The sequence below is a fragment of the Pneumocystis murina genome, assembly GCF_000349005.2.
Source record: "Pneumocystis murina B123 chromosome Unknown supercont1.2, whole genome shotgun sequence".
In the NCBI taxonomy this organism is placed as follows: domain Eukaryota; kingdom Fungi; phylum Ascomycota; class Pneumocystomycetes; order Pneumocystales; family Pneumocystaceae; genus Pneumocystis; species Pneumocystis murina.
The window spans coordinates 240949-257123 of NW_017802360.1; the positions used below are offsets into that span (position 1 = coordinate 240949).

Sequence of the window (16175 nt, forward strand, 5' to 3'; positions counted from 1 at the left end):
AAAAGATCTTAAATACGTATATCTTTTGATAAAAATGATAAGAAATAGCAGAATGAATGAATTAAGTTATTTCTAATAGAATAAAGCAAACTTATACGTTTTATCAATTATAAAATCTATATATTAGAAATACAATACTTCATTATTAATATTTAAACTAATCTATTAATATATAAAAATATAATTTTTATATACTTTATAAACTATTCATTTAGATACTAGAAGTGAATATCTTCAGTAGTATAGTGGTTAGTATTCCCGCCTGTCACGCGGGCGACCGGGGTTCAATTCCCCGCTGGAGAGTCTTTTTAGATATGATGGAAATTTTACTTTTATAGGGTTATATATTTGTAGGGAAAAAATAAAGTAAAAACTCTCAAGCGGGGAATTGAACCCCGGTCGCCCGCGTGACAGGCAGGAATACTAACCACTATACTACTGAAGATATTTGCTATAAAATCATTTAATATAATAAAGAATAATTTTTAAAAATATATTTAAACAAAATCATTATATACATCTAAATAATTGAAAAGTATGTGGTTGGTAATTATGAGCCTCTAATTGCTGCATAATTGATCTAGAACAAAAATCGGTAGATGTTGATGGTTCACAAACAGAATGTTTTAAACCAAAGGTGTTAAAATGACGATCATTTTTCCATGCAGGAAGAATAACTTTGAATTTCTTGTATGTTTTTTTTTTTTTAAAAGAATATGAATATTCAAATATAGACGTTTCAACGTTTGACTGACATTGTTGCTAAATAAATTAATAAATAAATTAAATAATTAAAATCTCTCAAACCGATCTATCTGATGTACCAAATAAACTAAATGTATTCATTTTTTGAGCTTTTGTTGAATAATATGGCGTTTTAATAGATGACTTAAAAATTAAATCATTACTATATAATCATTATAAATTCTTACTGTACCAGGTGCCGCTGTTTTTTTTGAGAGTTTTTTTAAAGGAATATCTTCTTCATATTTTGTAGTTTTTGTAGAAATCTTCCATAACACATTCTGTACACCTTATTGTATATTAAAACAATGTCTACTACTCATTTTTTATATACGTTGTACGATATATCTAAAAAATAAAAGACTTCTCATGAAAGAGAAAATACTATTTCATTTCTACCAAATATCAAGACACCTTTAAACGTATTATACTTCTGTATAATACATTTTTCCTCCTTTCTTAATACTTAATTTCATAATTTACAATTATATATTTACGATCTATTTTTTATGCGCGATTCAAAATATATACACAAATAATTATTATAAATAAAGTTACTAATACAAATTATTCTATGCATAAGTGTCATATTCATATATATTTAATAATTAAAACATATTTCTTTAGTAACGTTTACACTATTTTTTTAACCCTAAAAAACCTTTATTAGAAAAATCTATTTTAGTTATCTTCCAACCATATTCATATTTCTAGATTTTTTTTTTTTTCATTTATATTTGATGTAAATAACATTAAACCATAAACAAAATTATACCCTTTAAATATCATGATTATATATAAATATAAAATATTATATATAAAAGAATATTTATAGATTATTTTCTTAATTATTAAAAAGATTTTATATTTTTAAAATTTTAAAATTAATCAATTCTGTGATTCACCCATATAAATGTTTTTTTGAAGAGATTTTCAATATTAAAATCAATATTATTCGTAATAAAAAGATATTAAAGGGCAAAAAGAATATAATTTAATGTATAGTTTTGAAAAAGATTTTAAGTTTAATACTCAAATTAAAATTTCTTAAGAAAATAAATGTTAAAACTCAAAAGTGAAATAGAATATTAAATGAGTAAAGATTTGAACAAAGTACCAGCCTCTAACGAAGACAATGTAAATGTTACATGTAAACGCAAACGAACAAACTCATTTGGTCAAGAAGAACAATATATAATTGAAAATATAAAAGAAAATGAAATTTCGTTTTATAATGGTAAAGATTTTACAGGAAAAAACATACCAGTGGTTTCTTCAAACAGAGAAGAATCTTTATGGATAAAATCTATAGAGAATGTTGTTAAGAGTGTTGTATCGATTCGATTTTCACATGTAAATTTATATAAAAGAGTACAAATGTGTTTTTCATTGAAAATTAGGTTTCTGCTTTTGATACAGAATTTCCAGAGAGCGGGGAAGCAAGTGGGTTCATAATAGATGCAAAAAATGGATATATTTTAACAAATCGTCATGTTGTATCATCAGGACCTTTTTGGGGACATGCTATTTGTGAAAATCATGAAGAGGCATTTTATTTATTATTTTTATTTATTATTAATTATATAATAATAGATTGAAGTATATCCTATTTATAGAGATCCGAGTAAGTAAATTCATTTATTTAATTATATATTAACTAATCACCATAGTTCATGATTTTGGGTTTAAACAAATGATTATTATAAAACACAACTAATTTTAATAGGATCTTGAAATTTAATCCAAAAAGCATTAGATATATGCCAGTTGTGGCTATTCCATTGCGTCCAGATCTAGCTCGTGTAGGTACAGAGATTAGAGTAGTGGGGTATAATTATTTTATTTTTTATTCTTTAATTAAATATTATATTAGTAATGATGCAGCTGAAAAATTATCTATACTTTCAGGATGGATATCAAGAGTAGACAGAAATGCTCCCGAATATGGTAATAAATAATATATGTATTGATAAAATTACTTATTATTTGTAGGAGATTTTACGTATTCTGGTACTATATTCTTATTATTACATTTGTTTTAAATAATCGACTAGATTTTAATACTAATTATATCCAAGCAGCTGCAAATGCAAGTGGCGGGAGCTCAGGAAGTCCAGTAGTAAACATTGATGGTTATGCACTTGCATTACAAGCAGGCGGAAAAACACAGGGTATTTCGCTTTATAAAAGTAAAAAAACTCATATTTTTATAGCAGCAACGGATTTTTTCTTACCTCTTGATCGTCCTCTTCGTACTTTAAAATGTCTTCAAAATAATCTTCCTATAACAAGAGGAACTATTCAAGTACAATGGATGATAAAGGTAATATAATTTTAATACTATTTTCTAATCGTTAAAATATAACTAGCCATTTGATGAATGTCGTAGACTTGGATTAAGTCCTGACGTAGAGGCATGTATTCGACAATCATTTCCAGAAGAAGTAGGTCTTCTTGTTGCAGAAACAGTCCTTCCAGAAGGACCAGGAGATGGTTTGATAGTTGAAGGAGACATTTTGATACGTGTAAATAATGAAATTCTCACAAAACACATTCCATTGGAAAGTATTTTAGATGAATCTGTCGGGAAAGAAATACAAATATCAGTCCAAAGGGGAGGGGAGGATATAAATATAAAAATAGAAGTATGCGACAAACATAAAATTACACCAGATAGATATGTTGAATATTCCGGGGCAAAATTTCATAATCTATCATATCAATTAGCACGAAGTTATGCTGTTGCTGTCAAAGGTGTATTTATTTCTGAACCAGAGGGCTCTTTTCGACTAGAAGGTCCAGATCAAGGCTATATATTAGATACAGTCGATACCAAACCTGTACCAGATTTAGATACATTTATAGAAGTTGTTAAAGATATACCTGATCGAAAACATGTTGTAGTAACATATAAAGTTATCCATGATATGCATAGTCTTTGCACTCAAATAATTCATATAGATCGCCATTGGGCTACTAAGTTTCGACTTGCTATTCGAAATGATTCAACAGGATTATGGGATTTTCATGATTTAGGGAGTCCGCCTCCACCAGAAAAAATAGAGCCCAAAACCGCAAAATTTATTACATTAGATAACAATTTTGGCCATGCGGCAAGTTTAGTTAAAAGTTTCGTAAAAATATCATATTTTATGCCTATACGATTAGATGGATTTCCAAAAGGAAGGTATAATCGTGTCTAATATAAATTAAGAGATTTTAATTCTATTTTAGAAAATCAGGGACCGGACTTATTGTTGATAAAGATAGAGGGCTCGCAGTTACTTCCAGATCTATTATACCCTTTGCATTGGGTGATCTTTTATTAACATTTGCTGACTCGATTATTATACCTGGAAAAGTATTTAATAATAATTTTATATTAGAATTTCTGTTGAAAAATAGATTGAACATCTCCATCCTACACAGAATATCGCCTTTATTAGTTATGATCCTAAGCTTTTGGCAGATACTCCTGTTCAGGCAGCAAAACTTAGCAATGAACGTCTTTCTCAAGGTATAAAATCATAATTTAAAAGTTTATCACTTAATTATTCATTATAGGAAGTTCTATATACTTTGTAGGAGTAAATCATAGTAATAGAATTGTTGGCACAAAAACTGTCGTTACAGATGTAACAACAGTTACAATCCCTCAAAATGCAACCCCAAGATTCCGTGCAATTAATGTTGATTCTATATTTATTGATACTAATTTGGGATCTCAATGTGGATCAGGTGTTCTCTGCGGAGAAGATGGAAGGGTTAAAGCACTTTGGTTAACATATTTGGGAGAACGAACATCTAGCGGAAAAGATGTTGATTATCATATGGGTATTACTTGTTCTATTAATATAGAAACATTGTTAATGCAAAGAAGGACTGGATATATCAACAATTTTACCAATTCTAGAGAAATTACGACTAGGGATTACTCCTAAATTGCGAATTTTAAATATAGAAGTTTATTTCATTCAAATGGCACAAGCTCGAAATATGGGCGTTAGTGATGAATTGATTTGTCGTGTTGAAGATGCAAATCCTGAAAAACATCAATTACTTCTCGTAAGACGAGTGGAATCAGGAAATGGACCCAAACTTCTTCAGGATGGCGATGTTATTTTAACAGTAAACCAAAAAATAGTTACTCGAATGCAAGATTTAGACGTACAATACACGTCAGAAGAGTTAAAAATGGTATACTTCTATATTTTTAATAAGTAATATTAGTAAATATTATAGGTTATACTTCGAAAACGAAAAGAACTTACCCTAAACATTCCTACAGTTCTTGCAGAAGCAAGTGAAACGGATCGTGTAGTTATGTGTTTTGGTGCATTACTTCAAGCACCTCATCGTGCAGTAAGACAGCAATCCAAAACACTCCACACACAAGTTTATGTATCTGCAAAAGTAATTATAATTATATTACTTTATTTTAGTTCTAATTAGTTTTTAGAGTAAGGGTTCACCAGCATATCAGTATGGGCTTGTACCAACAATGTTTATTACACATATAAATAGTGTTTTTACGCCCGATCTTGATGCACTTTTAAAGGTAAATACTTTATAATTACAATATTCATTTTCTAATAATAAGGCTGTATTACCCATCCCCGATAATACATATGTACGAATACGAACAACTACTTTTGATAATATCCCTATTGTTCTTACATTAAAACTTAATTTACATTATTTTCCAACTGTAGAACTAATTAAGGACGAAACCTGTGAAAACGGCTGGAGGCAAATTGTTTATGAATCTAAATAACTAATATATTATTAAAAAACGTATAGATAAAAAATAATTATCTATACTTGAAGAAATAACATAATAAACTACTTAGGGAAGCCAACACATCTATTTCAGCAATTCTTATAAGTATTTTGGATAAAATAAATATAATTTAAAATATATTATTTAAAAAGATCTAACTTTTATGACCGCTCACCACGAAGACGGCGAGCAAGCTGCATATCTTTAGGCTGAATCGTAACACGTTTCCCATGAATAGCGCATAAATTAGTGTCTTCAAATAAAGATACAAGATATGCTTCAACGGCTTCTTGTAAAGCACCAATAGCAGATGATTGAAACCTTAAATCCGTTTTAAAATCTTGAGCTATTTCTCTTACTAAACGTTGAAATGGAAGTTTTCTTATTAATAATTCTGTAGATTTTTGATATCTTCTAATTTCACGAAGTGCAACAGTTCCTGGCCGATAACGATGCGGCTTCTTAACACCTCCTGTTGTTGGTGCTGATTTCCTTGCTGCTTTCGTAGCTAACTGCTTCCTTGGTGCTTTTCCTCCTGTAGATTTCCTTGCTGTCTGTTTAGTCCTCGCCATATAAAATCCGATTTTATATTTGTATTTTTCTAAGTCAGAAATTTGGTTTTTTATAAATCCTCATCAAAGATTTTCGTGAAATTTATTTCTTAAAAAAGTAGGGTTTTATACTGCTTTATAGGGTTAGGGATAGTATAACATAATAAGAGATTAAGAATACAAATAATGCTTATTTTGCTGAAAATAAAAAAGTTATAGCTAAACAATCATAGATTTTCTACAAGAATGCTTAATTCCTCTCAAAAGTTAAAATCATTTATTATAAATATTTTTTATTTATAAGAATGCTTATCGATAAGTACTTAAAATGTAATAAAATGAAAAACTTGTTGAAAATTTATAAAGCGGTAGTGAAAAATAGACAATTAAACATATACAGAAGCTATAATTTTTATCCATTTAATATGAATTTGAAAAGGAAATACATTTTTTTTAATATTATTACATTACACAAAAACCATAAAGCTATGTTAATTAATGTTTTATAAAAATTATACAGCACCAAATGGAAGCTTTTGACCATATTCATAGCTTTTTTTAATATGTAGAAAATCTTTTAATGCTTGTCGGTATCTTTTTTCTTCTGACCACCAGCCTTCTCTAATTTTTTCTTCCTTTTCTGTAGCCATAACAAATGCCTCATAAATATCAGCATCTTTTAAAAGGTCGTATTGATGACATAATTCCTTATATTTGTCCCATTTTTGAAAAAATTTTAAATATGTAGAAGAATAGCCCAGCCATATTTGCTGATACTTGATCATTTCTTTAAGATAAGTCGAAAAAGAAGAAATTGTAAAACAATTAGGAATAGAGGGAGACAACAATGGTATAACAGGATCCGGAAGATCAGGAATATTTAAAATTTTAGCCTTTTTTTCCATGTTTGTAGGAATATTTGAATCATCGTTTGTATTCCATAAATCTTGAAGGTGTTTTTCTGTATTTACTTGGAATCGTGAAAACTCAATAAATGAAGGACTTTTAGATGTTTCAACAGATGCAGATTTTTTATTAGTTTCAGATGATTTTGATGCAGATAATGTTAAATCTTGGAATTGTTCTAACACATGAGATTTATTGATTGATAATTTGTTAATATTTTTGTTTGCTTTTTCTGTTTCATATGAAATTTTAAAATTACGATATGATTCAAGTTCTTTTTTAACCCTTTCTGATAATAAACTTGAATCAGCAGAATTAATTTCTACACTTTTCTGAGAAACATGCTTAAATTTATTTTCAGTCTTTTTGTCATACTTTTCATTATATCTATCCTGAAAAGTGCCAGTAATGTTTTTGAAAGTTTCACAAGTATCGTCTAACAAAACTTTTTTTTTGATTTCTTTTGATGATGAATCAAATGCAAAAGGATTCTCTATTTTTAAAAATGACGGTTTCTTTATAGTAAATGAAATTTTAGAAGATGATAATGTAGGATTTTTCTCTAAATTATTATCGAAAAGATTAGAATTCTTCTTTTTTAAGTTCAAATCTTCATTATTTTCCTTTGTAGAATTATTCTTTTCAAAAGTTTCCTTGTTGGAACACCAGTTATCAGGTATTTTTGTAGAAAACACAGGATTAAATCCTGTTTCTATCTGTGAAGATAAATGTCGAAGTGATCTAGTTGTATTTCTCTTTTTGTTTTGTTTCAAAGTGTTTTTAAGTGAGTTAAATCGAATTTCTTTACTATCATTTGATTGAAAAATTTCATTTACATGAGTTGTTTGTGTCCCAAACTTCAAATCAGTCGGTATTGATGAAAAAGAAAAACTGGATTCATTCAGTTCAGTATTTGAAAATTTTTCAAATACAATTGGTTGTTCTGCAGGTTGAGTATTTTCTGATTCCTTTTTCTTACTAAGGGAGAAAGAAAAAAATTCAGATGTTTTTTCGCAAGGAATCTTTTTTTCTGTGAAAATATTTTGATGATTCAATGTATTATCACCTCGTGACTGTAAACATACCTCATCCTTATGTTCTGCTTTCGATTTGATATCAAAAAATGTATGTTTACTAGATGCCTTTTCATCTGATGTTTGTGTGTTTTTCTTAAAGATATCTTTCAAATTCTCTTTTTCATATTGCATCCTTGTTTCTGCATATTTTGATGCAGCAGCTTTTCTAGCATCATCCTTAGCCTTTGCAAAACTCTTTTCCTCATCTTGTTTTTTTGGTATAGGTGATCCAAACGGCGAAGTATATGAGGGTTTACGTGGATCAAATTTAGGTGAATTTCTTTCATAAAAAAAAGAATATGCACTTGTTGATTTGCTAAACCAATTCTCATATCCTGCATATATATCTTCACTTCTTTTAGATTGACTTGTATATTTCGACTTACTACTCGGTGATGATTTGGAAGAATGAGGTGATCCTGGTGATCTACTATGTGCTGGTGTTTTTGGTGCAAAAGAAGATGTAAATGAAGAACGAAAAGGAGATTTCATTCCACAGGATGATTCCTTTTTATTTTGAGTAATTTTACTAGAAAGAACTATCAAACGTGCCCGATCATATGACTTTTTCTTTTCTGCATCCGAAAGAACCTCATATGCCATATTTAATGACTGAAACTTCCGCTTAAACTCCGCCTCATTCCCTGGATTCCTGTCCGGATGATAAAGAAGTGCTAATACCGTCAGATTATACCTTTTTTATTCATTTATCTTACCCAATTTCCGATATTGTTGTCGAATATCATCCGCACTTGCTGTAGGTAAAACCTGTCTGTAATACTCATCAATAAAGGAAAATAAACAAAATAACACACGAACAAACACTCGTAATAATTGACCGAGCCGTCAAGCTCCGGCTTAACCATCGCCGTTCCTTCTCGAACTCGTCGTTTAAAGATTCGTTTGGTTCAAGAGGTTTGTTTAGATAATGTTGTCATGACAACATCAAGTCGAGAAGAAATCTAAATTGAAAAAGATAAATAAATATAGCATTTACTCCGTCTTTTTTGCGCATACAATTCGGATATCCAGGGTCTTTTGATCTTTTATATGTTTACAAGTCGCATATATATGTAGATATTTTTATTTTTTCCTTTAAGTTTATTTACCTTCTTTTATTTTCACCTTATTTTGCATAAAATAGCCCCCAAAGCTTTTTTTTTGTGATTCATATTTTTCTCTATTTATCTAAAAAATTCCGCTTTTTTATCAGCTATTTATCTGTTCCTTATATTTTCGATTATTCAAGCCCATTTTTTATGCGTCCTTTTCATATCTTTAGCGGTTCAACTCATCCGGAATTAACAACACTTATTTGTGAACATTTAGGTTTTAAGCCGAGTCGTTCAAAGCTCAAGAAATTCTCTAATGGTGAAACCAAAGTTGATATCGATACCAGCGTCCGCAATAATGATGTCTATATTGTTCAGACAGGCTCTAGATGGTAATATAATAGTAGATATAGGTGATATTTTTTCTAAATAGGGGACAGCGTTAATGACGCTTTAATGGAATTATTAATTATGATTCATGCATGTAAAGGAGCATCATCACATAAAGTAATAGTAGTATTACCACTTTTTCCTTATAGTCGATATTCAGATACTAAATGTGAACATTCGGTTGAATATGAAAATATTAAAGATGATAGTAAGCCATATCTTTATCGTTCATGGGCAGCGCAGACGGGTAATAATAATAAATCTATTTATGAAGATATATATTAAAGGGTAGGCGCACTAATGTCAAATCTTTTTGCATGTGCAGGATGTGATCATATTATTACTATGGATTTACATGTAAAATGGGGATAGAATTGTATAAAATGAAGGTTAATGAGGATTAGGATCCACAATTTCAAGGCTTCTTTAATATACCGGTTGATAACCTAGTTGCACGAGGGATTTTTCAAAAGTAAAGGCGTAAAAATAAATAAAAATTAACTAATAAGGGTGAAGGTATATTGTAAAACATATTCCTGGATATTTAGAAGCTGTAATTGTATCACCAGATGCAGGTGGAGCAAAACGAGCAACTATTATTGCAGATACATTAAGAATGGACTTTGCATTGATTCATAAGGTTTGAAAAATAAGAATAAAAAGGAATATTTAATATATCTACAAAGGAAAGGAAGTTAGGCGAACAGTTTTATCAAATGGATTCAGAAATGATGTTAGTTGGGGATGTAGAGAGTAAAGTAGCTATTTTAATTGATGATATTATTGATACGGGTAAGAATGTATTGATTCTCATAAATGCATTAGAAGCTCATGAGACAATAACTTATTTGGATATATCTAATCATGTTTTTTTTAGCAAATACATTAATAAAAGCAGCAAAAATGTTAAGTGAGCATGGTGCAATAAAAGTTTATGCTTTGGCAACGCATGCAGTTTTTTCAGGCGATGCTATTGAACGAATTAATGAGAGTACATTACATAAAGTAATAGTAACAAACTCTGTTCCACAAACAGAAAATGCAAAGCGTTGTCCTAAACTTGTCGTTCTTGATGTTTCCTTTATTTTTGCAGAGGTACACCTTTTAAAAAAATAAAAACTATTGATATATGGTTACTAATACTGCATTTTAAGGCAATACGAAAAATTCATCATGGGGAAAGTTTAAGCATGTTATTCGATTATAGTTTATAAAAGAAAAAATAAAATATAATAAAAAATTAATTCAAAAACTAAACAAAAAAGTTAAATATATAACTCTTTTTCTTAAATATATGACCAGCATTTGCTTTTATTAAAAATGTACACTATATACGATTTTAAAAACCTTTTAAGTATATATACTAATACTCTTTAAAATAATATACAAAAGACTTCCACTCATTACAGGAATTACACAATTATCATTCAACTTCCATAAGTCAAGCTGCTCCGTAAATCCTCCAATTAATCCCGTCAATAAAGCTAATCCATGAATATTCAATCGACTCGATGGATGCCATGATAAATTTGGCTCATCGAAACGAGCAATCCATCCCCAAAATAAATAAACTGATAGCATCCCTACAATACATGCCGCAATTGTTCCAATTAATGATTTTCCCGGACGAATTAAAGGTCCATAATGTCCATACATCCTCCCCATCGTCGATGCCGCCGTATCACACCAGGCAAGTAAAAGAATAGATATCACTGCAATATCCTATAAAAAATATTATTATTCATTCTTTTCCCCTATCATTCATATACTTTAGGAAATATTATTAAAACTGTCCATGTACCTATAAGATAAAAAATAACTCCACTAAATATTTATCAATAATTAATTTTAAAAAATATTATATTTTATTACTTCCATGTATTAATTTCATTCTGTCTCATCAATGGCCCAAGAATTGCTATATACATATGATTAAATTTAGGCACTGAAAACCGTATAAGATCACATCCAAATGCTGGTATAAATAACATAACTAAGTATGGTGTAATCATGGTTGCTTCAAATCTTTGCCTATAAAACTCCAATGTAATTACTCCTATAGAAGAATGAACACATTTTCTAGGAACTTCCCACTCTATAATCCATTTTCTATACCATTGAGACTGGACATTCTTTGAATTTAGCTTCCAGACTTTTTTTTTACTGTGGACCATCGATTTTTTTAGGCTAAAAAATCTCTAAGAGATAAAGACAATTTAATGAGATTTGTAGTAAAAAAAAAGAATTTATACAAGAAAAAACAATATAATGAAGGTTTTTTGTAATAAAAATGAAGATAAAAGATTTTGTATAATTAATATTGAAACCTAAACCTAGTATTAGAGGGCAGGGTTGAAGAATTTAAATTTTTTATTTTTTAAAAAAAATATTAAAAAAAAAAATAAATGGCACATGATCAAGTTTGGTTTTCTCGACCTCGTTCATATGGTAAAGGATCTCGAGGATGGTGTGAAAATGTTGTATTTTATTGTTTTTGTAGTTAATCATATATAGTCGAGTTTGTGGGCATGTTGCAGGGTTAATTCGAAAATATGATTTAAATATATGTAGACAATGTTTTAGAGAATATGCAGTGAATATTGGATTCCATAAAGTATGAAAGATATTGATTAATGATTTTTGTAACCATAATAGCATCGATAAAAGGCAAAATAAAAAATATATTGTATTGTAGAAAGATGATGTAAAAATGTTTTTTAATTAAATTTGATTATCTGATTGTAAAATATCATTTGCGAGTTTTTCCCGTTCGGCTTCTCTCATTCGCATTAATATTATATTTTGATAATCCAAATGGTTTTGATTTAAACTGGGCATAGTATTTGAACGTGATAAAGGTATATTTTTTGAAATGTTTGGATCAGGAGTTTCATTTAATGTTACATGTTCTGATATTCCGGTTAAATCAGGTGCTTGTTTTGCCCAAGAAACATCTTTCAAATGTATAAATGGCGTCTCTGCCAGCAAAGACGCTTCAGATATCGCAGCATGCTAAATCCTATTAGAGTTATAAATCAAAGGCGTTTTCATTTACCGCAGAAACAACTGATTTAAATACAATTAATGCTACAATAAGTTTTTTTTTCTTTGTATTGTCCATTAAATCCTTCAAAAGTACATCTTCAATTTTTCCAAATCTTTCAAATGCATTTATTAGTCTATTCTTGTCTAATGTGATTTGATCTCGACGCCACCGCACTTTAATTGTCCTATCTTCCGCTGTAAATCTACTTTTTTCTTCCTTCGCTTTTGACACTTTCTCATCCTTAACACTTTCTGATTGCCTCTCTGCTTCTCTTTGTACTTTTAAAGCTTCTTCCTTTTTCTTACGTAATGCAGCTCCTTCTTCCTGAAGCTTACGTAAAGTAGCATCCATTGCTGTCTCTGACTTAATTTTTCGAAGCTTAGCCTCTTTATCCCACCGCTCAAGCTCTATTATTAAATTAATATATTCCTTATTACATACCATCTTTTATTCATTTACCATCTATCATTCGCTTTCTTTCTTTATCTAATGCTTCATACTTTCGCTTTTTAGCAAGCCAAGATTCCCTACTAGAATCATAACTAGAGCGAGATACTGGATCACTTAAAACATCGAATGCAAGTGCTATTTTATGAAATATTTCTATAGCAGATGCTTCTTTATTCTTATCTGGATGATATCGAAGTGCTAATATAAGCATTAATTAACTACTTTTCTTCGTTCAAAAAATATACCTGCTTTTCTATACCCTCTCTGTATCATCTCATCATTTGCTGTTGATGGAATCCCAAGCAAAGCATAATAATCATCTTCCATCTTTGCTTAATTATAGAGGACGTTAACTTTCAACGGGGAAGTTGTCTAGACAACCGATAATACACCATAGACCTTTTAAAATGATTAGAATATATTTAAATAGATTAATTCACTATGCATATATTAGTATATATCTGATTAAACTTCCTAGTTTTTCTATATATTTGCTTATTCATTCAGTTATCTTTCTTTTAATCTATAAATAAATCGACTAATTTAAATAGTCTAAATTTGTTATATATTCTTGAGATATTAGTAAATATATCTTCTTTTTTTAACGCATATATACAGGAAAATAAAGGTATACTTGTATTTTCCTTTTGTTTGGGGGTGAACATTTAATTTTATGTTAACCCTAACACAATTCGAGGCATAAGACACATACAAGACGCATATATTCATGTTTTTTTTCAATAAATGGTAGATTCTTCATCTGTATGCCTCATTTTGGCACCGCTAAATGATACATTTGAACGAAAATGTCTTTGGCTACCGTCTTGGCCCCAAACATTGAGAATTGGCCGTCAGATAAATTCTCGTACAACACCGGCGTCTAACAATGGGTTCTTCGACTCCAAAGTTCTAAGTCGAGCACATGCAGAGGTTTGGGCAGATCCTAAAACTGGTAGAGTTTTTATTCGAGATATTCGGAGTAGTAATGGAACGTTTCTTAATGGACGAAGGCTTAGTCAGGAAAATCAGACAAGTGAGCCGTTTGAGCTTTACATAGGGGACGTTTTAGTATGATAGTTTAGGTTTTTTTATTATCTTAAATGGATTAGGAGCTTGGAATTGATATTTTAAACGAGGAAGACCGATCTATTCTTCATTGTAAAGTTTCATCCCGTGTTGAACATGCAGGATGGGCAGAAGCAAATTCATCGGATGTTTCTCAGGCTGAGATTAATGCATTATGGGTGGATACAGGCACAGCGGAAACATTTGATACGATTACACCTCGTGTACTGGTTTCTAATGATCCAGTACATTCAAAATCCGTATTAGAAGAAAATAAAATACATGAATGCTTTGGAAAAGAAATGGAAGATATTTTACAAACACTGAATGTGGAGATTTCTATGAATTTATATATATATTAATATTTATAATGGTAGATAGGGCTAAAAACGGCAAAACAGCAAATAAATGACATCAAATTGATCACAAAAGTGCTTAATAATATTCAAGATACAGTTTTTTATGATGTAATTATCCTTTTTTTCCTTCTGAGTGATGTCTTAGTGGAATTATAGTCTAGGAATGATAGTTTGGAAAAAATACAATCAGAAGATATTTCAAAAAACCATTCAGAAAATTTTGAGAGTAAAGGAAACTTTGGCTTGTATAAAAAACGTATGCAGCCTCCTAGTTTGGAAGTTTTAGCATCAAAACAACTTGAAATTGAAGAAAAGACCGCAAAAATCAAGCGTTTAGAAGAAGAAAAGACAAAACAGCAAACATATAAACAGATTATCGAGCACCTTCTGAAAGAACAAAATAATACATTGGAAATGGAAAATACAATTGAAACGAAAATGAATATAGAATTAATGAAAAGTAAATTGGGAAAAGATCAAAACTCAGAGGATGAATTAAAATCATTAAAAGCTATGGTAGAAACTATGAAAAAAGAAGTGGAATTATGGAAATATCGTGCAAAAAGGACTGAAAAAATAGTGGAACAATCAACATATCATATGGCAGCACTATTAAAAACGGAAAATGAAAGCAATATAAATGAGGTTTCTGGAAATAAATTATGGATATTATTTTTTCCAGCATGTTGTATAGTAATGATAGGTATAAGTATAATGTTCTATTTAAATAATGCAATTTTCCCGCCATTTATTTACTCATTGATTTAATAAAATGTCACCTATTTGTTCAGGATTAATACGATTAATAGTACAACCTAGTTGATTTGCTAAATTTTTAATCCAACAGGACTCTACAATTTCAAGTGGAACATATACACCTTCTCGCTCAAAACTTGTCATTTCTTTACCTTTAAGGCCACAGGCAATAATTTTCTTAAAATAACTTAGATCAGTAGAAACATTTAAAGCTATCCCATGAGATGTAATATGCCTTCGGAGATGGATACCAATCGATGCAATTTTTCGTATTGGCGATGTCCAAACACCTATAAAATTTAGTAAGCATTAAATATGTTTTTCTCTTTTACTAGTAAAACCTGTATGTTCTGTTCGCATAGCAGCTATTCCAAATACTTTACATGTCGAAATAATAGAGGACTCAAGTCGATTGACGTATTCTTTAGGAGTTATCTGTAATAAAATAAATAAGTAAAAGGTAAAAGGAAAAATGTTAAATATTTATAAAACATTTCTAAAAGCAAATAAACATGCCTTGAAATCCTTTAAATCAAGAATAGGATAACCAACAATTTGTCCGGGGCCATGAAATGTTATTTGTCCACCACGAAGAGTTTTTATAAAAATAGCCGTTGGATTCGTTTCAAGATATTTTATATCTGAAGGACAAATACTGTTATTTTCACGTCTTCCACATGTATATGTCGGATAAAATTGAGCAACAAGAAGTAATGCTGGAGGTTTAATATAAGTATCAGGATATTGTTTATTTAATAAGAAACGATGAACCCAAGATTCTTGAATTTTAGAAGAAGTTGTATATGGACATGGTGATTTCAGTGACAAATATAGTAACTGTTTCATCTTAAGTAAATATCCAGCTGATATTAAAACCGTATTTTGCAAAAAAAATATCTAACACATATAATATATGCTTACAATTTAATATATAGATTTCAATGTATAGGAAATATCTCATATACAATCCGTTATATCTGATAATTTGCTATAGTGTAAA

The 16175-nt window shown here is 29.6% G+C and overlaps 10 protein-coding genes and 2 non-coding genes across 12 annotated transcripts; 5 read left to right on the plus strand and 7 right to left on the minus strand.

Moving 5' to 3' along the window:
* The first annotated feature begins 231 nt into the window (after positions 1-231).
* PNEG_05006 lies at positions 232-303 on the plus strand. Its single transcript has one exon. It is a non-coding gene; the product is annotated as a tRNA-Asp (tRNA).
* A 70-nt stretch (positions 304-373) lies between these two features.
* On the minus strand, positions 374-445 carry PNEG_05007. The gene has a single exon. It is a non-coding gene; the product is annotated as a tRNA-Asp (tRNA).
* Positions 446-510: 65 nt separating this feature from the next.
* PNEG_00672 (hypothetical protein) lies at positions 511-1115 on the minus strand (the record flags this gene model as incomplete). Its single annotated transcript, XM_007874379.1, has 4 exons — positions 511-762; positions 808-888; positions 933-1033; positions 1079-1115. The coding sequence occupies 4 exons, from the start codon at positions 1113-1115 to the stop codon at positions 511-513; spliced, it is 471 nt and encodes a 156-aa protein (XP_007872570.1).
* A 721-nt stretch (positions 1116-1836) lies between these two features.
* Positions 1837-5518, plus strand: PNEG_00673 (hypothetical protein; the record flags this gene model as incomplete). Its single annotated transcript, XM_007874380.1, has 17 exons — positions 1837-2097; positions 2145-2291; positions 2338-2368; positions 2415-2427; positions 2471-2572; positions 2618-2691; positions 2737-2754; positions 2799-2915; positions 2958-3067; positions 3114-3931; positions 3979-4105; positions 4150-4261; positions 4309-4578; positions 4625-4941; positions 4987-5157; positions 5204-5302; positions 5345-5518. The coding sequence occupies 17 exons, from the start codon at positions 1837-1839 to the stop codon at positions 5516-5518; spliced, it is 2961 nt and encodes a 986-aa protein (XP_007872571.1).
* Positions 5519-5685: 167 nt separating this feature from the next.
* Positions 5686-6125, minus strand: PNEG_00674 (histone; the record flags this gene model as incomplete). The annotated part of the gene is made up of 1 exon (XM_007874381.1): positions 5686-6125. The coding sequence occupies exon 1, from the start codon at positions 6094-6096 to the stop codon at positions 5686-5688; it is 411 nt and encodes a 136-aa protein (XP_007872572.1). The 5' UTR covers positions 6097-6125.
* Positions 6126-6587: 462 nt separating this feature from the next.
* Positions 6588-8953, minus strand: PNEG_00675 (hypothetical protein; the record flags this gene model as incomplete). Its single annotated transcript, XM_007874382.1, has 3 exons — positions 8877-8953; positions 8774-8829; positions 6588-8731 (listed from the first exon to the last, which is right to left on the minus strand). Exons 1-3 carry the CDS (start codon positions 8921-8923, stop codon positions 6588-6590), a joined length of 2247 nt encoding a protein of 748 aa, XP_007872573.1. The 5' UTR covers positions 8924-8953.
* A 363-nt stretch (positions 8954-9316) lies between these two features.
* PNEG_00676 (hypothetical protein) lies at positions 9317-10713 on the plus strand (the record flags this gene model as incomplete). The annotated part of the gene is made up of 8 exons (XM_007874383.1): positions 9317-9501; positions 9550-9746; positions 9792-9856; positions 9904-9971; positions 10016-10139; positions 10186-10291; positions 10377-10594; positions 10654-10713. 8 exons carry the CDS (start codon positions 9317-9319, stop codon positions 10711-10713), a joined length of 1023 nt encoding a protein of 340 aa, XP_007872574.1.
* Positions 10714-10849: 136 nt separating this feature from the next.
* Positions 10850-11741, minus strand: PNEG_00677 (hypothetical protein; the record flags this gene model as incomplete). Its single annotated transcript, XM_007874384.1, has 3 exons — positions 11372-11741; positions 11269-11323; positions 10850-11221 (listed from the first exon to the last, which is right to left on the minus strand). The coding sequence occupies exons 1-3, from the start codon at positions 11671-11673 to the stop codon at positions 10850-10852; spliced, it is 729 nt and encodes a 242-aa protein (XP_007872575.1). The 5' UTR covers positions 11674-11741.
* Positions 11742-11904: 163 nt separating this feature from the next.
* Positions 11905-12669, plus strand: PNEG_00678 (40S ribosomal protein S29; the record flags this gene model as incomplete). The annotated part of the gene is made up of 3 exons (XM_007874385.1): positions 11905-11966; positions 12014-12113; positions 12155-12669. The coding sequence occupies 3 exons, from the start codon at positions 11905-11907 to the stop codon at positions 12161-12163; spliced, it is 171 nt and encodes a 56-aa protein (XP_007872576.1). The 3' UTR covers positions 12164-12669.
* PNEG_00679 (hypothetical protein) lies at positions 12201-13349 on the minus strand. The gene is made up of 4 exons (XM_007874386.1): positions 13241-13349; positions 13005-13193; positions 12555-12952; positions 12201-12511 (listed from the first exon to the last, which is right to left on the minus strand). The coding sequence occupies exons 1-4, from the start codon at positions 13320-13322 to the stop codon at positions 12221-12223; spliced, it is 960 nt and encodes a 319-aa protein (XP_007872577.1). The 5' UTR covers positions 13323-13349; the 3' UTR covers positions 12201-12220.
* Positions 13350-13739: 390 nt separating this feature from the next.
* On the plus strand, positions 13740-15113 carry PNEG_00680 (hypothetical protein; the record flags this gene model as incomplete). The annotated part of the gene is made up of 5 exons (XM_007874387.1): positions 13740-14063; positions 14105-14389; positions 14438-14527; positions 14576-15064; positions 15102-15113. 5 exons carry the CDS (start codon positions 13740-13742, stop codon positions 15111-15113), a joined length of 1200 nt encoding a protein of 399 aa, XP_007872578.1.
* Positions 15068-16021, minus strand: PNEG_00681 (lipoyl(octanoyl) transferase; the record flags this gene model as incomplete). Its single annotated transcript, XM_007874388.1, has 3 exons — positions 15068-15465; positions 15508-15610; positions 15692-16021. The coding sequence occupies 3 exons, from the start codon at positions 16019-16021 to the stop codon at positions 15176-15178; spliced, it is 723 nt and encodes a 240-aa protein (XP_007872579.1). The 3' UTR covers positions 15068-15175.
* Positions 16022-16175: the final 154 nt, after the last annotated feature.

What these genes read in the sequence shown, in the direction of transcription:
- PNEG_00679 (XM_007874386.1), bottom strand. Translation starts at nt 13,322, where the DNA reads ATGGAAGATGATTATTATGCTTTGCTTGGGATTCCATCAACAGCAAAT. An exon ending in AAGAAAGCGAATGATAGATG is followed by an intron (nt 12,953 to 13,004) that starts GTAAATGAATAA and finishes ATTTAATAATAG; the next exon opens with AGCTTGAGCGGTGGGATAAA. An exon ending in TTAAATCAGTTGTTTCTGCG is followed by an intron (nt 12,512 to 12,554) that starts GTAAATGAAAAC and finishes AATAGGATTTAG; the next exon opens with CATGCTGCGATATCTGAAGC.